We start from the raw sequence: 27,849 nt of genomic DNA on the forward strand, positions 1-27,849 counted from the left end.
CCCATGATGGCTGTGTCATCTGCAAACTTCTGAATGTGGCATAATTCAGAGTTGTAGCAGAAGTCAGAGGTGTACAGGGTGACCATTGTCAATCAATCTCGTGCCGTGTCTCCTGTACATTACAGAATGTGTCCAGCTTGTCAAGTTTAAATAAATCTTTGATCGCTACCAGTGTGGCTTTGAAGTGCTGTACTGTGTGTTTGTAAGTTTTCTCGCCAACAAACACAACAATGGCGATGAAACATTTTGCACCGTCAAAGTTACCTGCGGGTGTCTTTGGTTTCATTCTATAATACTGGACTTATTTTTCTACAAAGGTTTGAACTTTGAGAGTGTTTAAACAAGAGAGAAAAGTGTGTAAATGTTCATGCCTGTCTGAGAAAAGTGTATAAAGTGTGTAGTGACGGGTTTTTACAGCCTTAAAACATCTATAATAATTGTATAAAAATAAAGTTGGCTACTTCACAGATTTCACCTATTGCGGGTTAATTTTAGAACATAACTACAAGATAAGTTTGCTTTACTTTATGGGGTGCAGCCCATATTATTGAGTCATTTAACCTGGACTGAATTCATGGTATTTTACCAGACAGGAGACACTCCTTTCCTGTACAGCTCTTTTGGTAGTTCTGTTTAAACAGTGATTGCGAAAGAAAAAAAAAATCCATCCATCAATTCGCTTCCGCTTATCCTTTTCAGGGTCGTGGGGGGCGCTGGAGCCTATCCCAGCTGTCATAGGGCGCAAGGCGGGGTACACCCTGGACAGGTTGCCAGTCTGTCGCAGGGCCAACACACAGGGACAGACAACCATTCACACTCACATTCACTCGCACATTCACACCTAGTGGTAATTTCAAATCAAATCAAATCAAATCAAATCACTTTTATTGTCACATCACATGTGCAGGCACACTGGCACAGCACATGCGAGTGAAATTCTTGTGTGCGAGCCCCACAAGCAACGGAGATGTGCAAACACAACAACACAAACGAGCAAAATACAAGAATGGCCAACCTGAAACTAATAAATATATGTACAATATATAATAGTGTATGCATTTCTGGATGTGTATACTAAATATTTTCCTACGTGTGTGTGTGTGTGTGTGTGTGTGTGTGTGTGTGTGTATACACATTTTTACAAATTAAATAGTAAAAAAAAAAAAAAAAAAAAAATAAATAAATAATAATAATAATAATAATAATAATAAAATATATAAAATATACAGAGTTGAATATGTGCAGAACAAGTGGCATTTATATACAGTGTGGAGTGCATAATGTTGAAGTTCCAGTAGTGAAGCTGAGGTGTCTATGACGTGTTCAGCAGTCTGATGGCCTGATGGAAGAAGCTGTCTCTCAGTCTGCTGGTACGGGACCGGATGCTGCAGAACCTCCTTCCTGATGGAAGCAGTCTGAACAGTTTATGGCTGGGGTGACTGGAGTCCTTGATGATCCTCCCCGCTTTCCTCAGGCAGCGCTTCCTGTAGATGTCTTGGAGGGAGGGAAGCTCACCTCCAATTATCCGTTCAGAGCACCGCACTACTCGCTGGAGAGCTTTGCAGTTGTAGGCGGTGCTGTTGCCATACCAGGTGGTGATGCATCCAGTGAGGATGCTCTCAATGGCACAGCGATAGAAGGTCCTGAGGATGCGGGGGCTCATGCCGAATCTTTTCAGTCTCCTGAGAAAGAAGAGGCGCTGCTGCGCCTTCTTCACTGTTTTGTTTGTGTGTACTGACCACGTAAGATCCTCAGCCAGATGTACTCCAAGGAACCGGAAGCTGCTCACTCTCTCCACAGCAGCGCCGTTGATGGTGATGGGGGTGTGTACTTCTCTGCACCTCCGGAAGTCCACTATCAACTCCTTTGTCTTTGCGACGTTGAGGGTGAGATGGTTGTCTTGACACCAGTGGGTCAGGGCGCTGACCTCCTCCCTGTAAGCCGTCTCATCACCGTTGGTGATAAGACCCACCACTGTAGTGTCGTCCGCAAACTTCACAATGATGTTGGAGCTGTTAGTGGCTGTGCAGTCGTAGGTGTAGAGTGAGTACAGGAGAGGGCTCAGTACACACCCCTGTGGAGCACCAGTGTTCAGTGTGATGGGGGATGAGGTGATGCTGCCCAGTCTGACCACCTGGCGTCTGTCAGACAGGAAGCTAAGGATCCAGCTGCAGAGGGAGCTGCTCAGTCCTAGATCCTGCAGTTTCCTGTCCAGCTTCGAGGGAACGATGGTATTGAATGCTGAGCTGTAATCTACAAACAGCATCCTCACATACGTGTCTCTCTTCTCCAGGTGTGACAGGGCAGTGTGTAGTGTCAGGGCTATGGCATCATCAGTGGACCTGTTGTGGTGGTATGCAAACTGTAGAGGGTCCAGTGAGTCGGGTAGTGCAGAGCAGATGAAGTCCCTGACCAGCTTCTCGAAGCATTTGCTTACGATGGGGGTCAGGGCTACAGGTCGCCAGTCGTTCAATGAGGAGATGGTGGAGGATTTGGGTACAGGGACGATGGTGGCCATTTTGAAGCAGGCTGGGACTACAGACAGAGAGAGGGAAAGGTTGAAGATGTGCGTGAACACTCCAGCCAGCTGAGCCGCGCATGACCTGAGGACGCGGCCGGGAATCCCGTCCGGACCAGTAGCTTTGCGTGCGTTCACCTTCCTGAAGCACTTCCGCACATCCTCCTCAGACACAGTGTGCGCACTGACGTCATCCGCAGTGCGCACACTGTCCGGTCTCATGGTGTTCGCTGTGTCGAATCTAGCGTAGAATACGTTTAGATCCTCACACAGAGAGGCCGTGGTCTGCGGTGTGCTGGTTTTCCCTCTAAAGTCTGTTATCGTGTTTAGTCCCTGCCACATACTCTGAATTTGGATTATCCAATTACCCTATCCCCACAAGCTGCATGTCTTTGGACGGTGGGAGGAAGCCGGAACCCAGAAAGAACCCACGCAAACACGGGGAGAACATGCAAACTCCACACAGAAAGACCCCGGCCTGATGTTGGAATTGAACTCAGGACCTTCTTGCTGTGCGGCAAAGGTGTTAACCACCATGCCACCGTGCTGCCCAAGAAAAAAAAAATCTTAGAATTTCTTAAACATTTCTTGCATTTTTCAACTGTCTTTTTTTCATCAACAACATGAAGTGCAGGTCTTCAGGGCCAGCTTATGTGATAGGAATTCTGTGGCAAGTGCAGGGTATCAAGCAAGTCCAGGTGATCAATCACTGCTCAATCTCATCATAACAACTTTATTCTCTTAAACATTAGATCTTTAAACCATAGTCTAAGTGGATATATCACCTGAAACTTAGATTTGCTCTAAATCTGACCAGGCCTGCTTCAATTCACAACTGAAAAGTGTCTGTAGTATATTTTTGCCTGTACAGTATAGTTATTTATTTATTATTTTATTTTGTAACAATGGAAAAAAGTATTTACTCCTTTTCTGTTAGCTGACACCCATCCTAGAGTAAATAAGTGCAACAGACAGAAGTGGTACCAGCAAGTACAGACAGATTTACACTTTAAAAGATTGAGAGAAACTGTATTGTGATCTAAGGAGCTTGGAAGGAAAAGCGTCTGGACTTCTTTAACCTCCTAGAACCTGGCGTCCACATATGTGAACGTCACATTTTGGGTTGCCTAGACTAAAATATGTAAATCATGTAAATTGATAGAGTGAGTGCACAAAGGGCACCAAATTTTTGCAGAGTTGCCACAGACCTCCAAACTTCATGCGGTCTGCAGATCATGTGGATTTAGTCGTGAACCGTTTACCAAGCAGCGCGACCTGATTTCTGCTTGTCTAGTCTGCCATCTGGTGGAAAAAGGCGGTAAGTGCACGTATGACCGCCTGGGTCCACTTTTTTTCTTCTTTGTTTCTGTCTCAAATAAGCAGCTGCTACAAAGAAACCCCCAAACTGCCCCGCTGCTGTGTTTTATCCATGCCGGCTCCCTTACAGTCCGCCGGGCTTTGAGAAACACGCGCTTTAGGTACGTCCGTTACTTGGCTAGCCGAAGCTGTTAGCTTCCTCAGCAGCTACAACAGACTGCGACGTTTACGGTAGAGGGTGTTTAGAGCCTCGGACGCTGACTTCAGCATTTAGATTAAAAAAAAAGAAGACTATGACGAAGCGGCGACCGGCGACCGCGTTAAACAGCTAACTAGCTTGAGCCCGCTGGTGAAGTGCGGTTATAAAACAAAGGGATTAGCAATGCTGGCCTCGGAGCTGTAGCAACACCTAATAACGGTCGCAGCTAACAGTTTTTACAGTAAACAAATGCTATGATGAAAAGCATTGCATAGAAGTACTAGTATTGTGTTAATCACAGGATAAGTCGCTCTACTTTCCACTCTCCTAATGTGAGCATTGGTGGTATAGAGGTTAGCATAGCTGCCTTCCAAGCAATTGAGCCGGGTTCAATTCCCAGCCAACGCAAAGTCATTTTTTCACTAAAGTGGCAACTTTAGATTCTACTGTTAACAATTGCATATTTAAAAACGTGCTCACCCCAACGGTTTTCATTTGGTGTCTGAAAACTAGCGTCTGAAAACTTTTTGTGGTATGAAAACTAAAGTCATTTAAACACACTGTTAGAATTTAAAGCTACCCGGATTTTCAGGCACTAATGCAGGCACAATCAGCTGTCTATGTCCTGTTAATGGGGACTTTGGCACGACTGTCCTATCCTCTCTTGCTTGCCGTGATCAAAGTCAGTGAGTGTTCATAGCAACGGGAACATAAATTTTATTCTACAAACTTAAACATGAAGAGGAACTCAACCCAACCCAACCACCTGCTGTCCAGGCGACTGCTGACGAAGACCAACCGCCTGCCGGGCTGGGCGGAGCGGGTCTTCCCCATGCACATGGCTCGGGCGGTCTACGCAGTGGCGTGTCTAGAAAATTTTTGTTGGGGGGGCCAGGTAGGGGCACAGATTTGGAGAAGGGTGGCAGATTTAATTGGCAGATAATGTTTAAAAAAAAAATTCTACCAACCCTTAACCATAATTCAATAATCCTATAAACCTAATAACCAAATGCACTTTTTACTCTTATTAGAATGAGATTTTAACCACTACGGTGCAAAGTTTTTAGATACTGTGTTGATAAAGTACAAGAGATACAATCAGTGCTTTGTCAGTGTTTACTCAGCATTCAAGGACATCAATATTTGCATAGTATTTTTACTGACATATAGTGCACATATGTTTTGGGCAAAAACATTTTTGAAAATTAAAATACGAACATTTGTAACAAACAATTGACAAATTAGCCAATGCCAATGCAAAACTTTATCTGCCTGTTAAAAAAAGAAGATAATCTTCTCACAAACTGGTGTTTGATTTTGAAACAGGAAAAAAGTGGGGAAACAAATGAAAAGACTAACATTTGAATAAAACCTGAAAGCAAGTAAATACTTTCTATGCTGCCTTATGGTAAACTTTGGTAATATTGATAAAGAACAACACTGGCTGATGATAAAATACAGTCAGCTGGCATGGTGACACTGCCAGTATTAACCTGCAGGGCTGGACTGGGACAAAAAAATTGGGCATTTTTACTACAGACCGACCCACCAGGTAGTAAAGCCATAAAGACTTTGAATGAAAACAAATGCTGTTGTGACAGTGATGTACAGTCTTGTTGGTATATGTATGATTTCTATACATTTTACGTCAGATAAAAACTTTTGTTGTAAGATTTAGATAATTATTTAATAAAAACTAGGTATTTTAAATGAGAATAAGAAAGAAAAGTATTTCTTTGTGCCCACCTTTCCCTGTTAATGCCCTACCTGGCCCCCTGGCAAAACTTTGCTAGACCCGCCCCTGCACAGTTACCAGCTGTCAGCTACATAAAAAAGGATCCTGGTGTTATTTGTCTCTCAGAAACAGTTCATAACTTCAACTCATTCATGTCACCTAAAAGGTAAACCTGTTTCTCCATCACCTGTTCAGCTCTGATGATTCAGTAAGGACATCTCCTGGTTTCATCTTCATGTTTCCCTCTCACCACATATCTAAACAGACATCATGACCAGCAGCTTTACAGCTGTGGCTCCAGCAAACATCAGCTGATACTAGAAATTAATATTAAATACATTCTAACAACAGCTGATCAAGCTTAAACGTGCTGCTGTTGTTTAGCGCAATATCTGCTGGTTTCCTCTTTCTGGCGCAAAGTGGGCGATAAACAAACAAGAGAGACGATCAGCTGATCATTGATCAGTTTCATGATTGAAGTAGCAACAGGAGAGGGAGGGGGAGAGAATGAGAGAAGAGGCAGCTGTGCAGCATAAAGACAGAATAAATCCAGCTTTGTGTCTTTTTTCCATTCTAGCTAAAGTCCGGGACAAACTGCGTCTCTTCTCAGCTCAATACGAAACGCGTAATATTTTCTCTGAATGAGGGACCATCCCATTTTTTTAAGGAGCCCTTGGCAACTCTACTAACCTTATGAATAAAATAAAGTTCACTATCAGTAACATCATAGCACCCACCCAGCTGTATAAAAACTCCGTCAAACTGGCTAGAACGCAGTATGAGTTATTGCAACTGACAGTAAAAAGTCAGCAACATGAAAATAAACTCCACCTAAACTTGGTTTATATCTGACCCAGATAGACTGCAGGTCATAACTTCTTACCTGAAGTTCAGTTCACCTGACACTCGGACTGGCGGCTGCTTCGGGTCTCTCCTCCTGCCTCCCCTTCCCTCATCCACCTGCTGCCTCTGTGGAAGCCCCGTCATAGCCACCACCAAACAACGGAGTTATTTCTACACATCGACCTGCATCTGGCCAATCCACCACCCCTCATTGTTCATGCCATTACAAAAAAAAATAAAAAATAAGTCACTGGGGATATGCCCGGTATGCCCGATGGCCAGTCCAGCTATGTTAACCTGCAACCAAATCTGCAGCTCCATACAGCAATGTTACGACTTAGATTATCTTATAACTCATAACTCTTATGTTAGCTGCCCTCAGTAGCATACTGTCTGAAATATTCCACAGCTGCAATAATTCTTTAAGTGTTATTTTTTTCCTTGGTATTCTAATTTCACCGAAGTTTACTAAACTCAACAAACTTGATATTACTTACCGGGACATTTATTCTGTCCTCATTTTCTTTCACCGAAAAATTGTTTCCTGCAGTGCCGTCTTTCGTGCTTGGCTCTCCTACCTTTGCTAACGTGATGCGCATAGCGCAGAAGCGATGCTGCATTCACTTACACTCGGATATCTGAGCGTCACCGTGAAAACATAATCGGACATTTGATATTTGATTGAATTTTATTGTTTTGCCTTTGGGGTGGCACCAGGGGTGGCCAGTCTGGTTTGGGGGGTGGCCTGTGCCCCCCCAGGCCACCCCGCTGGACACGCCATTGGGTCTACGTCCTGGAAGATTCTATCGTGGACCCTCAGGCCCACACGCTCATCACCAAGACAGAGCCAATGCAGAGGGGGGGGGGGGGGGGGGGGGGGGCGCGGTATGAAAAGGGGGGGGGGGGGGAGAGAAAAAACAAAACTCTTGGACACTGCTAGCACAGGGCGCCCACAGAAATGCAAAGCAGGAGATGAAGCATCGCTGAATATGTTTCCAAACCAACTTCATTCTAAGCCAAAGACTAGAAAATCTGGTGAAGCATATTTGCCCTTTGGTTTCACCTGCACAAGTGCCAAGGTAGGTCTCCCGTGCAGGATTGGTTTTCCAATTAAGGACGGGAGCAGCACTGTGCTCTCCCAATCACGGACAAACAGTATCCCACAGTTGTTTATGTTTTTAAACCCATTTTGCACAGAGAGGCATTTTTTGAAAAATGCATTGATAGCAATGTTGAATATTATTACACATACAGTAAAATAATCACACCGTGACGCCTCTGCCTTTCTAAATGGAGGGACAGTAACTGCGTTTGTATATGTTAGTGTGTAAAACCTGTAGACAGTAAGATTAACAGTATTTTGTCTCTATCTGCCATTCTGCAATTCATCTCATGTAAACAATAACGTGCGCACAGCGTGACGTGAAAAAAGGCACATACCTTTGACGTTGCGTGACGAACTCTGTATTCCTCATTGTTAAGGAATTTTTATTGTTTTATTTGATTATGCTTCAAATGTTATGTTATACATATTTCACCAGACACAGCTTTCTGTTGAAACAGGAAGCTGACCCTGTGACGCTGACAAGAGATCAGTACAGAAATACATATCCGCAGAAGTTGACTTGCATTATATTATTCTTAGAAATTGACCTGCAACACACATACTCTGTGACACACACACACACAGCTTGCATGCAGACAGACATCAGGACCTGCGTAACAGGAAATGTGATTATATTTGCATATTGACGATGTAACCTATAAAAATAAATGAATACTTCAGTTCGGTGTGATTTGCTCTGAGCTTTTCACCCGTGCAGCACGTTAACCTACACAAGTGTCTCATTGTTGTTTATTCACCTGACTGTTTGTTAACTGTAAATCTCTGACATTTAATTGGTCCTTCGAAGTCGTTAATGGACTGGTATTAATAATAATATTATGCTCCATTTCACAGTGGTATCCTTCCTCAAGTCCCGACGCCGTGACAAACCTGCGTCGAAGTCTCTGCAGAGCGCCCTCCAGGTAGGGTTGAAAGTCCAGGGACGCTAAAATTCGGGTCCTGGCCGACGTTATACAGGCCCACGGCTGTGGGACTTGAAGGGGGACGCCCGACAGACCGGCAACAGCGAAGCCAGGTGATTATTCCACATTTGACACACCTTGCGTAAAATTATCGGTGTTTAGGGTGACACTGTTCCAAGAAAACTCGTCCTACGGGGACTGGCAGTTTTAAGACTCGCTTGTAAGTCGAAACTGGCAGTGTAATAGACACTCGTTTCGCAGTTAAAAAAAGGCTGGAAGTCTAAATTTACTGGAAAGTAAATAAGTGTACGGAAAGTGTCAACTAACATAGGATAGAAATTGCGCGCATAAACTGTTTTTACTGTTTTGTTGGTGGAGTAAGTTGATTTAACAGCACATTAAGGTGGCTGAACTACTCCACTGAATTGTTTACCGTTGATAGCTCACGTACTGGCTGAATGGGAAATTAAAGTTGTGCGTCATCACGTAAAATCGACAACCGCTTTCAAGAATAGCTGAAAGTAGAAGCCTGTTGTTGATAACTTATCTCATTCTTCGTGCCAGTGACAGCTTCACGGGTCTGTCTGTATATTTAACTCAATAAAATACCTTGTAAACAAATCTTCTACAAAACGAAACCAAATGGTTTGCAGTCCCTCTGCAGTAACTATTTTAAGAGGAACCTTACAAACAGAACTAAATAATGAAATATAGTTGGCATGACGATCATTCCCAGATTGTATAAAATAAATAAAAGGAAATCATTCACATGAAAACCTTTTCTATAAAAAGAGAGATGCATAAGGTAGATTAAGGCTGTCTCATTGTTCAGCCAAGGAAAGTGTGTGTAAAGGTAAATGTCTCCAGCCTGGATGACGGGTGGGACTGCAGCCCACCCAGAGCCCTTGATGGATACAAAATAAAATATAAAAATAATAATAATAATAAATTACTTGGTTCAACATGCAACAGAGAGAATGAATGTGACTGAAGGTTGGATCTGAGATGAGGCAAACAGAAGACCAGTCTAAAAAGTAGGCGGAGAAAAAGCAAATTTGTACGGATTGGATGAATTCTAAATTATCTGTTTGCTGAGTAAGATGATCCTAAACTATTAAATTGGCTCAGTAGTAGTATAGTGATTTACACTGATAAAATGTTGTAATATACTGTTGTCATTATATAGAAAGAAAAAGATGATAATATTAATAAAAATATAATATTAATGACAAGAAGTATCCTAGTCAGTATGATGTGAGATGGATAATTGTTATGAAGTAGTCTGCATCAAGCTTAAGGATTGCTCAAACTCAGTATAATGACATATGAGATGAAGAAAATAAAGGCAATATCTAAACCAATTAGGTGCATAGAGGCACTTAACCTGCTTGAAAATCTGTCATTTATCCTAGATAAATATTACTGAGATGTAGAGCACATTTATAATGACAACTAATAAGCCCAACCCTGTAGATAATAGCTAAAGCTACAAGATTGAAAAGCTGATTTAAATATGTGGACACTACTAAGCTAATGAGCAAGTTAAACATTTTTATTTATTTGTTTTAAAGCAGAAGTTGCATAGAGGACAGCACAGGGAGCTGTCTATCAATGAATAGAAAACACACATACACAAATTGTTACATGTGAAATTATTTTTGGAAAGAATCAGAAGTGAGATGATTTTGAATTAAGACATCAGTGTAAAGATGCATGAATTAAACCTGATAATAACATACAGAGGCAATGAAGGAAGCAGCTTACACTCACTGAACATTAACATGCATACGACAAGTAATGAAGACCTGCTTACACTTATACACATAACATGAGTTGGTATTTCTGACCAGAGAGAGGGAAACGGGTAGTTTAAGTACTCAGGATAATAATGAAAATGTCTTAGTTGTGTTTCTTCAGGAGCAAAACAGACCTGGACCAATTCTCCAGGTGCAGCGGTCGGAAGAAACCCATAGGTTAGCAAATTTGGGAAAGAAAACTGACTGCTTAAGGGGTCTGAAACACTGCAAAAGCAACATATGCGAATTCACGTACATGATTTACAAATGCCCAGTTTTAGAGCTGTAAACTGTGAGCAATTCAAAGTTTAAATATATATATAGAGAGATAAAAATAAGAAAACTTTAACTTCAAAGTTGGAATATGTAAGATGTGTGAAATGTGTGAATTCTTTGAAAAACTAGACGGTATCTAGGAATGCCTCAAGTGAAAACGTAATGAACAAAAAAAAAAAAAAGACGAAGAGGCAAAGAGCAATGGAAACACGGACGTGTATAACATAGAACAATTACTTCTGGGCTCTGAACACAAACCCTCTGTTGTCAGATCTAGCAGATCCAGTTGTAGTAAAAACTACCACAACTTACAGGCCAGTTAATCCACAATATCCCTTAAGCACAAAAGCAGAAAAAGGGATCAGACCAGTAATTGCAGATATGGAAAAAGCAGGCATTTTAGTAAAAACAACTGAAACAACCTGTAACACTCCAATTTTCCCAGTGAAAAAAGTAGACACGGGGAAATATCGACTAGTACATGACTTTAGAGCGATAAATGACATAACAGAACAAACCCCACCTGTGGTGGCAAATCCACACACAATTTTAAATCAAGTAACACCAAAGGAACAGTGGTTTTCTGTAATAGACCTATCCGATGCTTTCTTTTCCATACCCCTACACTTTGACTCACAAAAGCTATTTGGATTCGCTGTTGCCAACCAGAAGTATACCTATACAAGGTTGCCTCAGGGATTCCAGAATAGCCCCACTCTTTATGCAGAAGCTCTAAGAAAACCCATGTCATTTTGCACGCTTCCTGCCCCAGGTAAATTCCTGCTATACGTTGATGATATTTTGATTACAGGCTACACACAGACTAATTGCGTAGCAAACACACTGACAGTTTTGCAACATCTAGCGGAGCAAGGCCATAAAGTCTCACAGCATAAATTGCACTTGTGGAGCCAAGAAGTAACGTACCTTGGCCACAGACTGACAGGACAAGGCAGACAGCTGTTAGACAGCAGAAAAGTAGCTGTACAAAACCCCCCCTAAGCCTGTCACCAAACAACAAATGATGAGTTATTTAGGTCTCTGCAACTTTTGCAGATGTTGGATACCTGAATATGCACTGCCCAACCTTTGCAAAACTTGATCTATGGCAAACACTTAGCTCTGAAAGATGAAATAGAATGGACACCAGAGGCAGACAAAGCATTTATTGACTTAAAACTTGCCCTGCAAACAAGCAGTTTTAGCTTTGCCTGACTGTGACAAGCACTCTCCTTCCTGTGGAAGTAGATGGTGCCGAACACAGCTGTATGCTGAAGCTAACTGAAAAAATGAAACCCCGACCAGACATTTTTAGTACACTGCAGCCTACTGTTTTAGAAGCGAAACCTTTAGCTTCCTCTTTTTCAGCACAGAGTGCAGAACTAGCGGCTATCATACGTGCATGCTGCGCAAAGGTCAAGATATAAATATTCACACTGACAGTCAATATGCGTTGCACACCAAAAAAGATAATTCAGAAATTACTAAAGGCAATAACTTCGCAGACCAAGCCGCAAAGAAGGCCGCACAGCAACCAATATGAACTTTAATGTCTGAAACTTCACAGCTAATACCACTTGATGTACTTAGAGATGAATAGGAAGCCGCTCCTATAGCGGAGCAAAAGAAATGGTTAAAGTGTGGAGCACGGCTACAAAATTGCTACACAAGACAGCAGCATTAGTGACAAATAGCTTAAAGCATTTGTCAAGGGGTGGAATGATGAGTATCCTCCCCAAACACTTCTATACTCAAAATTTTGAAGCTTCAGCACAAGAGTTTATCAGAACATGCATGATTTGCCAGAAACATAATGCACAGGGAAACCTCAAGCCTAAAAGAGGCTTTTCCCCAACACCACCGCACCCATTTCACACAATCCACATGGATTTTATTGAACTGAACGAATGTCAAGCATCAAAATACGCTCTAGTAATTGTGGATGTGTTCTCCAAATGGCCAGAAATTTATCCAGTGAAAAGAGCAGATGCAATCTCAGTAGCAAAATGTTTATGCAACCATTTCATTCCTACATACGGCATTCCTTCTCTGATAAGATCAGACAATGGAACACATTTTGTTAATGATGTAATTAGTAAAGTCTCTGAAGCTCTGGGTTTCAGCATCAAACATCACTGCGCATATCATCCACAAAGCGCAGGATTAGTGGAAAGAACTAACGGCACAATAAAACAGAGATTGAGAAAATGTATGGAGGAAACAGGAAGACAATGGCCTGAGTGTTTGGGCCTGGTGAAGATGTGGATGCAACTAACCCAGGGTTCGCAAAAAGCTCACACCCTTTGAAATCGTTCACGGGAGGCTATTTCCGCTGCCTCTCACTAGTGAGCCTATTAATAAGTCTATAAGAGAAACCACCCTAGCAGAGTGGATGACTAAGTTATTTGAGAATAAAGAGATTGTGCTAACAATAAACTGCCGAGCGATATCTCTCCAGTTTCTTGCAGGTTGCAACCAGTTGATTGGATCCACCAAAGCCACTGCAAAAAAGTGAGTGACAACACAAGCATAGACGCCGGTTCCCCCGACTCCTAGGTGTTCTCCTGGTGGAGGAAAGGGCTGTTTGGGTATATCCCGCCCTTTTCTCTTCTCGCCAGTGGTCTACTCACTTGGAGCCCGGGTGTGCCTGGTCATCATGAAGAACCTTGTCCTCATAGTGGCTGGCATTGCGCTCCTAGTGAGCCTACTGATACTCACCTGGAGAGACAAGGACCCACAGCACCACCTGCAGAAGAAATGGTCATATGACAACTTACACCTGAAGGATATGGATAAAGACCACAACCACCCCTGACTGAACAATGCCTGGTACCGGTACGTCTACAACCGAGTACATACAGAAGACAACCACACTGGCTGCTACGTCTGTTCACACCTCCCAACAACAGCAATGCAAGCCACCCTGTATGGAAAATCACCCAGCCTTTCCGAAGCCCTATGTATATTCTACAAAGCCAACAGCGGAACATGTTCCCCCGAAGACATCTTCGCCTTCAAGTTGGAGTTAAAAAGACAAGTCACAAAAACTGACCTGCGACGGTGTAATGGAACACTGATCAACTATAAACCTAATGAGGTAGTATTTTGTGCACCAGAGGTCTCAGACTGGAACTACAGCTGTGATGACCGATACTGGGTAAACCTGAATGCGACCAATGACAAGGGAAAATCTTTCAACGTCAGGAGGGAACCAGGAATACAACATCCAATGTGTTTCACCTTCGCATACGGAAACAGAAAGCTGGGGATGAACCAAAACTGCTCCCAGACTTTCCGGATGCCGCAGGAAAGACAAGGACCAACCAAGACGCAAGAGGAGCACTGATGATGTGCAACCTCATGATCCAATCTGGGGCAGTGATGTGCCAGCGGAGTTCAAGTTGTGGACCACCGGACAGAAAGTCCTGCACTCACTTTTCCCATGGATCGGGAATGGAAAAACCATGCTAAGAATCGAGACTCTTGACTACCGATTTGGACTTTTCCTGAACAGCTCAATATGGATAAACAAGGCTCAGAATGAGGAAATCGACGCGATCAGAATAGTGGTCATGCAACACAGAGTCGCCCTGGACATGATTCTCGCTGAGAGAGGGGGCCTCTGTGTCTTATTCAACACCACTTGCTGCACCTATATTCCAGATAACGTGCATTCTTTGACCATGACCACCGCCCTGGAGAAGTTACGACAACTTAGTAATGCACAGCAACAAGACTATGTCATGAACACAGAGAACTGGCTGACCTGGCTGCTGAGCGGCAGCTGGAGGACCCTCATGATCAAAGGACTTGTCTTGATAGGAGTTCTTCTTTTATTGCTTTGCATGTTCTCTACATGCATTCTACCCTGTATCAGATCGATGATTGACAAAATGGTACAGGCCACAGTAATCACCTATGTTGGACTGCCACAAGAAGATGAACCGGACGAAGAAGATTTAGTATAGGAATACACACACTCACACATACTGAATGATGCTACAATTGAAAGTGTTGAAAGCAAGTGATTGTTGGCTGATAATAAAGTATGATTAAGTGGTGAAATATTTTAACAACAGGAGGGAATGTTAAGGAATTTTTATTGTTTTATTTGATTATGCTTCAAATGTTATGTTATACATATTTCACCAGACACAGCTTTCTGTTGAAACAGGAAGCTGACCCTGTGACGCTGACAAGAGATCAGTACAGAAATACATATCCGCAGAAGTTGACTTGCATTATATTATTCTTAGAAATTGACCTGCAACACACATACTCTGTGACACACACACACACAGCTTGCATGCAGACAGACATCAGGACCTGCGTAACAGGAAATGTGATTATATTTGCATATTGACGATGTAACCTATAAAAATAAACAAATACTTCAGTTCGGTGTGATTTGCTCTGAGTTTTTCACCCGTGCAGCACGTTAACCTACACAAGTGTCTCATTGTTGTTTATTCACCTGACTGTTTGTTAACTGTAAATCTCTGACACTCATCCACACGTAAACGGAAAAAAAGGAGTTTTAAAAAAATCTCAGTTTTCGGTGATTCGAAATGCTGTTTATGTGTGAACGAAACAGCTGCGTTTTCAAAAATACCCATGTAGTTGTGGACGTAGCGTAATAGTTTACTTTCTTACTGCCTGTAATTTATTGCAAGTTACTTGTATTTGCTTAGTTGTTTACTAAATGTTTGAGGTGTGAAAGAAACCGCAATGGAGCAAAATATGGGCGTGTGTGGTTGGAGGATGTGTTTGTGCGTGTGCGTGCGTGTTGTAAAACAAAGGCAGCAAAAAAAAGTTTGGGAACCACTGTAATAGAGGAACCAGCTGACATGGTTTGAGCACCTGAATAGGAGATCTCCTGCACATCTAGACTTTGATGGACTAGGTCAGGGGTTTTGGGCATGTCCAGCTGTGAGGAGACCTGGGACAGAAACAGGACTGGACTGGGAATGCCTTGCTGGAAAGGCTGGAGATAGTTTCCTAAATGAGGCCATTCTCTCCACTTTTGCTCATCTCAGAAAGGACAAGAAAATGGATGAATTTGCAGATTTAAAGAACTGCACTGGACACAGGTATAAATGCTTTTTGACTGGAAAACTACAAGGCCTCTTACAGTCTGGTTGGTTTTAACATTTTCAGTATTTAACTAAGTTGAATATAATACTTTTTCCTGTGCTTGAACATAGTTTGTGTTTGGAGTAAAAACGGGCTTTTTTGTACATTTTCTACCGTCTCTGCCTCTAAGACTGTTGTGGAGCGGTGTCTGTTTGAAGAGAACCATGGTCGGCCATCTTGGACCAAATTGAGGAGGGAGGCCTGGATCTCCACAGCTGTATATGGACTGGGTCGACCCATACAGGTATACACAAACATACAAATGTTTCAGTCCTAAGGAAAATTGGCCACCAAAACCCAAACTCAACCTACTATCACTTAAAGTATAAAGAACACACCAGCTTCTCTTAGTGTATTTCTGATAGAGATTGACAGACCACGTGACCTTCGTGCATTGCTTTGTGGGTACCCGTGGCAACAAAATCAAAACACTGCATCAAGCGCTAGTATTTCCAGCACCGGTAATCATTAATTCTGTGGTTTTAATCCCTACTTGCATTTTATTTACCCCAAAAACAGTTATGTACAAAACGACGGACAACACGGCAGGTCCGTACAAAGACAGACTTGACGAAAAGGCAAAAAAAAAGGACAAGGAAAAAATCAAAGGATTGAAAGGGTCAGACCCATACGAGCATACAGAGTGGAGTAAGGACATTAGCGTGCTGCCCAACTTTCATCACGGACATATTTATTATTGTATGATCCTAAGTGTGAGTGTATGCACTTCATGTTTATTAACTTCAGATCCCTGCAACAAGCCCAGGTCCAGTTTACTTTTGGTGATTTGGACTATTCCATTTCACAGCTGTTGTTACATTTTTTTCCCTTTTTCTTCTGTACAGGCCAACGAAATCTGTTTGTAGTTTCAGGTTGTAGTATTACACAACATTTTCAGATCTAATAGAAAAAAATAAGCGTTTCATAATTCATTCAATTTATTGTCTTTCTTTATAACTGTCATGACTAGTTAGCGAGTTGTTGCTGGGGAAATTCGTTGCTGTTGGGGGAAAACTCTGTAAAAGACCCAGGAGAAATAAAGACACAATGAGACAAAGTTACTTTCTTTATCAAACGTGTACACGGGTGAGCTGCCAAGAACAACTCACACCATGCACAGTGGCTTGGTAATTTTTATAGGAAAGACAGTGAGAACAGGATAAGAAAATACAAAACAAATAAAATAAACAACTCCATATGTGGCGCTAGTCTCGTCAGCAGAGAGCTGGGAGAAGGCTGTGAGAGATAAAACAATCTAAAACAATATGTCCCAAAACAGTATGTCTTTGCTGAGAAAGTCTAAAAAGATAATTCTAAACTAATCTAACAATAGGCAAAGGGCTGACAAAAGGCATCTTTGTACATTTAAAAGAAGGTAAAGAAACATAGAATCATTTTTCCTGTAACATTCCCTCCTGTTTTAACTTATTTTAAATGTATACAACAATTGTCTATGAAGGTTATTTATTAAGTATCTTAGGCAATTTTTTAATTTCCAAAATCTTCAAAATGTCAGCATAGCAGAAATGGCAGTCATTTGGTCTAAAGAATAAAACAAAAGAAAATAATAAAAAGAAAAACATAATAAACAAGAAAAATAACAAAACTAAAACTACAAAAAATAAAGGAAAAAACCTTATATTTTAAAACGAAAACTTACAAAAAATAAAAGAATGAAAAGTAAAATGAAAACTTTATATTTTAAAAATGATGAAAACCTAATATGTAAAATGAAAACTTCAAAAAATACAAGGATGAAACCTTATACTTAAAATGATGCAAACCTTAAATTGAAAACTTTATGTGTAAAATAATGAAAACTTCATATTTAAAATGGAAACTTTATGTTTAAAACTGAAGACTTCAAAAAAATAAAATAAAAGCATGAAAACGTTATATTTAAAATGAAAAACTTTATGTTTAAAAGTCAAGACTTCAAAAAAATAAAAGCATGAAAACTTGCATAACCTACTAATGTTTTAATCAGTGCATGATCACTTGACAAGTCATTTTTAATCACCACGTCATTTATTAGCAGCTAGTACAAGTTCTCCTCTAACAGAATTGCAACGGGATGTTGTTCTTCTTCAGGCACGGCAACATAAGCAGTCATTGTAGTTGTTATCATCTGTGAAATCATTACTCTTAGACATGGCAACACACACAACACTAATATGAGCAGTGCTATCATGATGAGACCTAGAAGGAAAAATGGCTTTGCTACAGCAGCCAGCCATGAACCGCTGAACAGCCAGTCCAGCCAGCTTTGTGCTGTAGCTGCTCCAGGTGTGTGTTCAGTGACATATTTTTGCAGAGCGGTCAAATTCTGCAAAGCTTCATAAATGTCTCCTCCAGTTTCGTATCCATCAGGGATAAAAGTGCAACATGTTTCCCCGATCAGCTTGCAAACTCCTCCTTGTAATGCTGTTAGCAGGTCTAGTGTCAGTCTGTTCTGCAGCACCATCGTTCTGATGGCCTGCTGTTCTCCTGCTAAGGCAGTTCCCAGGGTCTTAGTCAAGTTGATGTGTCGTAGCAGAGCATATCGGTTGATTTCCACATGATCCCGCACCTCGGCAACTCCAATGCCGGGGATCAAGCTCTGTAAGAATTTCACTCCTCCTCCCCAGATGCGAAACTCTCCCGGCACTCCAGTGTCCACAGTAATGCCGAAAGAATTGGGGGAGGCGATGTCCACTTCACGTCTCTGCCGGCTGCTTGGATGATGTGCAACACTTTGCATGAAGAAAACGTGATCTGATAATTCCACCAGGGCGCACAGACCTCCCCAACCTTCAGGGAGTGACAGATAAGCCTTGTTGCCACATAGGAAGTACCAGTCAGCCAAAACTCTGGTTCCTCTGCTGCTGGGTGCCGTCCGTGCACATCCTGTCTGGTACTGAGTCTTTGTTTGTAGTGGCATTCGGTAGCTGTAGTCAGAGCGACAGTTTAGGCCCATCAGCGTCGTGTTACTGGCACAGGTGGCGTTGATTGAACAGGCCATACACTTCCTCTCGTTCCTCGGTGGGCAGAAAGTGTATATGGACTTACATAGGTGAGTAGGCAGCTCCCCCACTGCCCGCGATCCATTGTTCATCACACATACTGGCAGTTGTGATGCGTTCAGTTTGTTCAGTAGAATTACATCAGGCAGTGGGTCTGAGACTTGGGGCCAGGTCAGTAGGTAGGTCTGTCCGGAACAGTTCACATTTGTGAGTGATGATGACCTCCAGGTTGCTTTTGCTGGGATGCTGTAGTTGGCTTTGGACCAAAGAGTACCGTAGCCTGGATGTGTTGCCAGGCCCAACAGACACCAACTGCGATCTTCAGGTATGCTGTACGGCCACAGGCCAGACGTCTGTGAGGATAGGGGCATATGGGTACATGCATAGCAGTCAGTTTTGTTATTCAAGTGAGCTGTAGTGTTCATAAACTGCCACCAGAAGTTAGTGGCGTAGCCATGGGGAAACTTGGTGTACTTTCCTTTGTCATACAGTGTCTGCCTTTTCTCCACATAGCGTGACTTGTTGTCCCTCACGGAAGCAAAGGTGAGGAGCCCGGCCATGGTCAGGGCCGCTGCAGTTGATAAGAGCCACCACCTCATGACGACGGAACACACCCTCCTGTCGCGAGTAGACCCCCCGGCCAGGAAAGCTGACCCCTCCACCGGGCGAGATCACAACAAGCGGGCAAGCCTGCCGTCAGCTGTGTTTAGATGGCTTCACTGACTCGCCTGCAGTGACTCTGATGGACCCAGGATGGTCGTTCCGCAATTTTGCAAGCGGTCGGTGTAGTGAGGAGGACTTGGTATGGCCCCTCCCACCTGGGTGTGCTCCAGTTTTTCCTTTGGAGCACCTTGATCAGAACCCAGTCACCGGGCTTTAGTCTGCAAGACACTGGAGAAACATCATCAGGTTGTTGATTATGTACAATGATCTCTTTGTTTTCTAACAGCTTAGACATCCATTCTGCTAATGTGTTTTCTCTGATTGCTTTGTCTATTGGTTGACTGGTAATAGGCAGTGGAAACGGCCTGCCATGAATGATTTCAAATGGAGTTAGTTTATGGGAGCCTTGTGTTAAGCGCATCCACATCTTCACTAAACCCAAACATTCAGGCCACGGCCTTCCTGTTTCTGCCATGCATTTCCTGAGCCTTTGTTTTATAGTGCCGTTAGTTCTCTCTACAAGGCCTGCGCTCTGAGGGTGATAAGCACAGTGGTGTTTTATGCTGAAACCGAGTGCTTCAGAGACCTTAGTGATGACATCATTTACAAAATGAGTGCCGTTGTCTGATCGTATCAAAGCTGGAATGCCATATGTGGGTATGAAGTGATTGCACAGGCACTTTGCTACTGAAATTGCATCTGCCTTTTTCACTGGATAGATTTCCGGCCACTTTGAGAACACGTCTATAACCACTAGGGCGTATTTTGACCCTTGACATTCGCTTAGTTCAATAAAATCCATATGAATTGTGTGAAAAGGATGAGGCGGAGTTGGAAAACGGCCTCTCCTTGGTCGCAGGTTACCTTGAGCATTATATTTTTGACACGTCATGCACGTTCTGACAAATTGTTTTGCTGAAGTTTCAAAATTTACAGTGTAGAAATGAGAGTTGCCAATACTGGTCAGTCCCCCCGTTGACAAATGCGTACAGCCATGAGTCACTAATGCCGCCATTTTGTGGAGGAATTTTTTGGCAACACTGGCTTGCCATAACACATCATTAAGTCGTTTGTCAGAACTGCACCGTGTTTTAGCCATTTTGCCTGCTCTGCTGTGCTTGCTGCTTTTTGTTCATTTTTCAACACATCCAGTGGAATCTGATGTGTGTTTACTGCCATCAATGTGATGTTTGCCTGTTGTGCCGCCTATTTTGCTGCTCTGTCAGCAAAATTGTTGCCTGTAGTAATGAAAGAGTCAGTAGGCGTTGTAAGAGGTTGGCATGCTGGTTTGCCAGTTGGTGTAATCATTCCTCTGGTTTTCCAGATTTTTTGCAAAATGATGCACAGCAGAGAAAACATACTGGCTGTCTATATAAATGGTTATTTGTTTATCTTTGTGTATTTCACATGCGCAACAATCTCGTGTGAAGTGACCTTCCTCTCCACGGTTCTAGCAGGCGTTGTCTCTATGTTATCTGCTGTTTCTGCGTGGCTGTCTGCAGCCTTAGTGTTTGTGACTTTGCTCGCCTCTCTGTTCCTGATAGCCACCTGTGGATTAGTGTTTTAGTCTATTGTCAACAGTCAGCCTTATTTTGAAGTTACAGAAAGCTTCTTCTTTTTTGTTTGTCTTGGTTTGGGAGAATAGATGCAACACTACATTTTCACTTAAGGCAGTTTTGAATAATTTCTAGTTTTTCAAACAATTCATGGATCTCACACATTTCAAACTTTCAAGTTAGGGTTGTTTCCCATTTATACAAATATATATATTTAACTTTGCATTGCTCACAGCTCATAGCTCACAGCTCTAAACCTAGGCATTTTTCAATCATATGCCTAATCACTATGTGTCACTGTGATTCTCAAGTATTGTCACAAGTTCGTTTAAATTCGTTTCCAAAACCAACAAAATAATCAAACAAAAACAAAAAACATAAACGTGTCAGGACACAAAAGAAAAAGAAAAAAAAATGCTGCCATCCGAACAAGGCAGAAGTCTGCATATGTTGGCTTTTAATAGCATGCAGCTTGTAACATGGTAGACTAATGTGCCTGTGTTAATTCAGCTCCATATTATTGTGTGAAGTTGCACTGGGTTGGGAGTGGTTTTGTGTGTGTCACATTTTTGGTGAGCCAATGGCTGGAATGGGGTTGGACTAATTAGAGGCAGGTGTACTTGATTGCACTGATACACCGGTCTTCTTATAGCCCACACTACAAACACTGCTGTGTTGTTTTGTCTCTCTGTGCAGGTATGTAATGTGATGAAATCAGATATGTTTGGGATGGACGGGTTTTGCCCTATGAATTTTATATTAGGTGTGTCGTTTTGTCTCTCTGTGCAGGCCAGGGCCTATTATATGCCACAGCCTAAAGGCAGCAGGGTTGCAGAGGCTTGAGTGACCACTGACTATATGCTTGCAGGGTGGTGGGTCTCCAAGGACAACTTCTAACCCTGTTAAAGGCAACATGTGGAGTGCAACTTGGCAGTGTGGCATAGCTGGCTCTGGCCTTGGGACTGTGTGTTTTTATACAATTCTTAAGTGGGACACTGGACTGTTTTATCTTTTATCTCTTGATATATTTTTCGTCAATAAATTATCTTTTAGAATTTTATTGACTGACATCTTTTTGCCCATGACTGAGACGGTTGGTCAGACCTAGAGTCTTTCTTTGGGTGTGTTACAGCAGCTTCTGCTCTAAAAGAAACAAATAAATAAAAAGAAAAGAAAATGTGGAACATGCTCATCAGCTTAGCAGTGTCTACATATTTAATTCAGCTTCTCAATCCTGTAGTTTTAGCTGTTGTCTACAGGGTTTTGCTTATTGGTTGTTATTATAGGTGTGCTCTATATCTCAGCAATGTGTCATTCTAGGATGATAGGTTTCAAGCTGGTCAAGTGCCTCTATGCACTTCATTAGTTTAGTTATTCTCCGTATTGTCTTCATCTCACATGTCATTACACTGAGTTTCAGCAAACCTTAAGCTTGATGCAGACTACTGCTTAACAATTATTCACCTCACATCATAACCGATTAAGGTGCCTCTTCATATTAATATTATGTCATTGTTAATATTATCCTCTTTGTCTTATATAACAGCAATAGCATATTATAATATTTTATCAGTGTGTACCATTATACTACTACTGAGCCAATTTGTTAGTTAGGATCATCTTATTCAGGAAACAGATAATTTAGAATTCATCCAATCTGCGGTCACATTTGTTCTCTCTGTTACATGGCGGACCAGGCAGTTCTATTATAATATATTATTTATATTTTATTTTGTATCCATCAAGGGCTTCAGATGACCTGCAGAATCATCCTTTTCCCAAGGTGGAGACAGTTACCTTTTCACACACTGTCCTTGGCTGAACAATGACACAGTCTTAATATACCTTATTTATTTTATTAAAATATTTTCGTGTGAATTATTTGCTTTATATTCATTTTATACATGCTGGGCATGGTCATCATGCCAACTGTTTCATTGTTAATATCACTTTACAGGTTGTTATCCTTGCTATTATTAATTTCAAATACTCTAAAGATAATTTCTACTGTAACTTTCCCTTTGTTCATCTTTATTTCGTACTTTTTATATTTATATCTACTCAGTGGGGTCTGTTTTCAACCCTTTTAAACTACTTCAAACTACTTTGATCTCTAGTTTTCACTTAATAAGGGATTATTAAGTTCTTCTTGATATGGGTGGTGCTGCAGATGCGGCTGCAGGAGTGAGTGATGGTTTACTAAAAGGGTTGTGGGAACTGCACAGTGTCTCGTCTTCTGGTTTTACTAAACTGGCAGTTGAGTTCTGTTCTTCTGACTGTTTATATTTTGTTTTCTTAAATCTCTCAGTTTACAGACACTGTTTTTGTCCGGCGTCTGGACTTTTCTTTTCTCACCACTGCTCGTCAGCAGGAGTGAGTTTTAATTTCACTTGCTTGATTACCCATCTTATTTATGTATTTACTTATTTTTGTTTAAGTAATATATACACAATACAGCTGCTATCACCTTCGCTGGTATTAGAGACGAGAGTGGTTGCTCACACGCCCTTCTACTTTCGGACTATTTCCAAAAGCGGTGTGAACTTTACGAGACGGAACTCGACCGTTCTCTCAACTCACCAGCACGTCAGTGAATAGCAGTAAAAGAAAACACAGTAGGAGCAGCTCAGTCTCTTATTGGACCGTGAAAATTCAGCTTGCTCCATTAATTAAAACAATACACACACACATTCACAGCTTCGACGCGCGCGACCGGAACCCTTATAATAAGGGGAGCTCCCAGAGCTACTTACTCCCTAGACCCAGTCTAGACCCAGCTGGGGGAGCTACCCAGAGCTCCAAAGCTACCAGTCGACGAGCTACGCTACCAGTCGACGAGCTTCCAAAGCTACCAGTCGACGAGCTACTTCCGCTATTTTAAATTCCCTGAATTCAAAATGCGCTTTTACGCAAGATTGTGTCAGTGTGTCTGTATCTACCTGGTCAGTGTCGCCGGGTCTGGTCCACCTCGATCGGGCCCCACCACCGTGGGTCGCTTTCTAAGAACGTTGGCCAAGACTCGAATTTAACGCTCTTGGTCTTTTTCCACACACCTGGTGTGTGGGCTGTCGACAGGCGAACAACGTGGACTGGTCACGGAGATGGGACACGATGGAGGTGATCCGGCTGTCGAAGGACCAAGAAATGTTGGGGGAAAACTCTGTAAAAGACCCAGGAGAAATAAAGACACAATGAGACAAAGTTACTTTCTTTATCAAACGTGTACACGGGTGAGCTGCCAAGAACAACTCACACCATGCACAGTGGCTTGGTAATTTTTATAGGAAAGACAGTGAGAACAGGATAAGAAAATACAAAACAAATAAAATAAACAACTCCATATGTGGCGCTAGTCTCGTCAGCAGAGAGCTGGGAGAAGGCTGTGAGAGATAAAACAATCTAAAACAATATGTCCCAAAACAGTATGTCTTTGCTGAGAAAGTCTAAAAAGATAATTCTAAACTAATCTAACAATAGGCAAAGGGCTGACAAAAGGCATCTTTGTACATTTAAAAGAAGGTAAAGAAACATAGAATCATTTTTCCTGTAACAGTTGCAAAGAGGGTGCTGCACCAAAATTCTGTCTGCGATTGGTTTGGTCTCTTATCAGATTGTCCATTGTCGCCCATAGTTTGCATGGAAGATGCTGACTTGTCTGCAAACACTCAGAAAATTGTGAAGTAATACCTCCTGGCTCTCAAGCCAAGCCAAGATACCAAAACCAACTATGTGACACTTCGTCAGTATCTATATACAGCTAACGTATGGTCAGTGTTTGGGAGTAACGGAATACATGTACCGCCGTTACGTATTTAGAATACAAAATATGAGTAACTGTATTCCGTTACAGTTACCGTTTAAAAAGGTGGTATTCAGAATACAGTTACTTTGTTGAAATAAATGGATTACACTGCGGTACTTTCCTGTTTCATTTTGTCGCGGGTCAGGACTGTTTGGGTTTTGTTTGACAGCTACGTTCTTTCGTTCCAGGCGGCAGCGTTACGGTTGCCATGGTTACAGGGCGACGCTCTCTCTCTCTTTCTGCGACTGTGTGTTTCCTGGGTGAGAGAGCGCCTTTTCGTTGTTGTTGTTGTTGTTGTGCTAAGCTAACAGGCAGAATGCTACAAGCATAGCTCTAAAGAATGTAGCATCATGGGCAGTGTAGTCCGTGTTGCAGGGAGAATGGACTGCCATACACGTTATGTGTCTGTGAGCGCGAGGAGGGAGAAAAAGGCGAGTGGAAAGGTACGAGTTGTCATCGAGCAAAAACGGGAGCTGGAAGCATGTAAATATAATAATAACCACTTCAGCCAAGAAGAGTGCCTGACGAGCCCAGTTGTAAGTAAGCTATTAAGACTCGACTGTACACCGTGTTCGTGTTTTCCTCCGAAAACAATAAGTTCCGTTGGAGCAGTCTTTCAACGCCTCTCTCTGTCTCTCGCAAGAAAAGTTGACCCACACAACAAAGTAAAGCTATTGTTCGGCTACGAGCCGACAGGGACCCCGCCGTATTAGTCAGAGGTCCCTTTACTACAGTTCGGAGTCGCGGACCTTCAGTAATAGTAATAAATCACACAGCAATAGTACATTCACGTTGTTGTAAAAAGCACGATAATATATTAAGTAATCCAAAGTATTCAGAATACGTTACTGTCATTGAGTAACGTAACGGAATACGTTACAGAATACATTTTGGGGCATGTATTCTGTATTCTGTAACGGAATACATTTTAAAAGTAACCTTCCCAACACTGCGTATGGTGCGGGTATTTATCTTTGACTAATTCTTTGTCTTTCTCCGCCAGGAATTCGGTCTCGCCAGGTTTAAAAGTAACCAAGCTAAAGCCATGAGAGGGCTGGAGTACTCTCTCTCCAAGCTACAGAGTAAGTCACAAATACATGCACACACACATTTGTATTTCACCTCTGAGGGCTTCACCAAAACCTGAAGCTTAATTACCACAAGCTATGTGTTTTTGTACAAAAGTCCTGAAACTGTAAAAAGAAATCCAGTTAAAACCAAGAAAACAAACGTCAGCCTATCACAAAACTGCTGTTTTTTTCTTTCTTAAAAAGGGAAATCATCATTTAAAAACTATGGTTTTTATTTTCTCTGATCATCTTTGTCTAATTTAACTTTTAGAGCATTTCATTAAACGTTGGTCTCAATCTAGTATCAGATTGAGACCAACATTTACTGTATTGCACACCTTTGGTGGTGGCTTAGAGTGATGTCAAATTTTTCATTGATTTTTAGATTTGGTCACAGGATTCACATTTTTTTTTATTTATTAAAATATGAATAACAAATGTCATATGAGTCTTCTCTTTTGACTTTTTTATGTAGATGTAGTTTAGATCAGCCTGATTTTCGGTCATTAGAACTTAAACCTTAGATTGCATATAAAAGACGACGGTACACTCCGGGTGTGAGAACTGTGCATTTTCTTTTCTTGTTTTAAACCTTAAACCTATTTTCAGCTCCATTATGCTCATATTCAGTTTATTTTTCACTTCAGGGCTCAGATCAGTGTGACAGTTCCTCATTTTCTACTTTTATTTATCCACAGCTAGTGACCAGGGAGAGTCATCAGAGAAGCAAAAGCCCCTCCCACCACAAGCCACGCCGACCCCCAACCAGAAACCCAAACAGTTTGTCTGAACCTCAGTAGGAACAACAAGCCCACAATACAGATTGACAGACCACGTGACTTTCGCACATTGCATGCCGGGAACTCGTGGCAAAACAATCCAAGTACCGCATCAAATGCAAGTATTTGCAGCACTGCAAAACGTTCATTCTCCGGTTCCAATACCTTCTTGCTTTTTCTTTGCCCCCCAAAAAAGGTATGTACAAAACGAAGGATAACAATGCCGGTCTGTACAAAGACAGACTCGACGAAAAGGCAAAGAAAACCACCAGTGCATACATTCATGAAGTTTAGTAACTTCAGGTCACTGCAACAAGCCCAGGTACAGTTTACTGACAGATGGGTGCAGGACCTTGAAATGCACCGTGTAGAACGAAAGACCATCGTACAAACAAAGGTAAGTTTACCAGTCTCACAAATTGTCTTCATAAATACACATTCGTTAACCGTTTATTAATAGGACCTTTAAGCTCAATGGTAATTAATTAGTAGTGGAAATAATTTCTGGTACGGATTACAGAAATGTAGCAGTGACAATAATATTGTATGCTGTAATCATACTGGGCAATTAGTGATACAAAAAAACAAAAAACCTGTTTTATCTGCTTTACCCGTCGGCTTCCCGTGGCTGTCATGTGACCGGCTATTACAGTTAATAATACAACAGCTTCTTTCCATTTTTTGTGTTTCTTTTTATCGCTGTGTAACTGATTTCAATTGAAAGCCTGTATGCGCTAGTACCTCTTGCCACGAATTCCCAGAATCCTTTGCGGTTTTACCCTTGAATGACGTCACATTTTCAATCTCTATGGCTCGTTTGAAGAGCAGCACTAAAACGGTGGGGCATCCACTCATCCTCAGTTCTGATTGGTGACACATTAGCTGATACTGATTACTTTTCAAAGTCACCAGAGCAATGAACTACAATAATTCCCAGGATTCCTTGGGACTGATTTAATCATCTTATTAAAGTTTTAGTAATTTTTTTTGAAGTTTGCAGTTTGTAATTTGTCAGTTATGTAATTTAAACATGATATTAAGTTAATAATTTAAGTTTATGTTGACTTTTCTTATCTTTGTTTTTATATTTTTATATGGAAATAGTTTTTTGTCTTATTTTGTAGAATTCTCT

The 27,849-nt window shown here is 41.8% G+C and overlaps 2 protein-coding genes and 1 pseudogene across 2 annotated transcripts; 2 read left to right on the forward strand and 1 right to left on the reverse strand.

Annotated features, from left to right (window-relative positions):
- The first annotated feature begins 4,770 nt into the window (after positions 1-4,770).
- On the forward strand, positions 4,771-26,896 carry LOC146713369 (PRELI domain-containing protein 1, mitochondrial-like). The gene is made up of 6 exons (XM_085437953.1): positions 4,771-4,883; positions 7,396-7,458; positions 10,515-10,545; positions 15,976-16,089; positions 25,872-25,950; positions 26,637-26,896. Exons 1-6 carry the CDS (start codon positions 4,771-4,773, stop codon positions 26,726-26,728), a joined length of 492 nt encoding a protein of 163 aa, XP_085294079.1. The 3' UTR covers positions 26,729-26,896.
- On the forward strand, positions 13,369-14,680 carry LOC146713370 (uncharacterized; annotated as a pseudogene).
- LOC146713371 (uncharacterized) lies at positions 17,837-22,675 on the reverse strand. Its single transcript, XM_085447325.1, has one exon. It carries the CDS (start codon positions 19,444-19,446, stop codon positions 17,884-17,886), a length of 1,563 nt encoding a protein of 520 aa, XP_085303451.1. The 5' UTR covers positions 19,447-22,675; the 3' UTR covers positions 17,837-17,883.
- Positions 26,897-27,849: the final 953 nt, after the last annotated feature.

Source organism: Copadichromis virginalis, linkage group LG3 (genome assembly GCF_057382275.1).
Source record: "Copadichromis virginalis isolate Kocher_CV1m ecotype Utaka linkage group LG3, C_Virginalis_male_GT1.1, whole genome shotgun sequence".
Taxonomy (NCBI): domain Eukaryota; kingdom Metazoa; phylum Chordata; class Actinopteri; order Cichliformes; family Cichlidae; genus Copadichromis; species Copadichromis virginalis.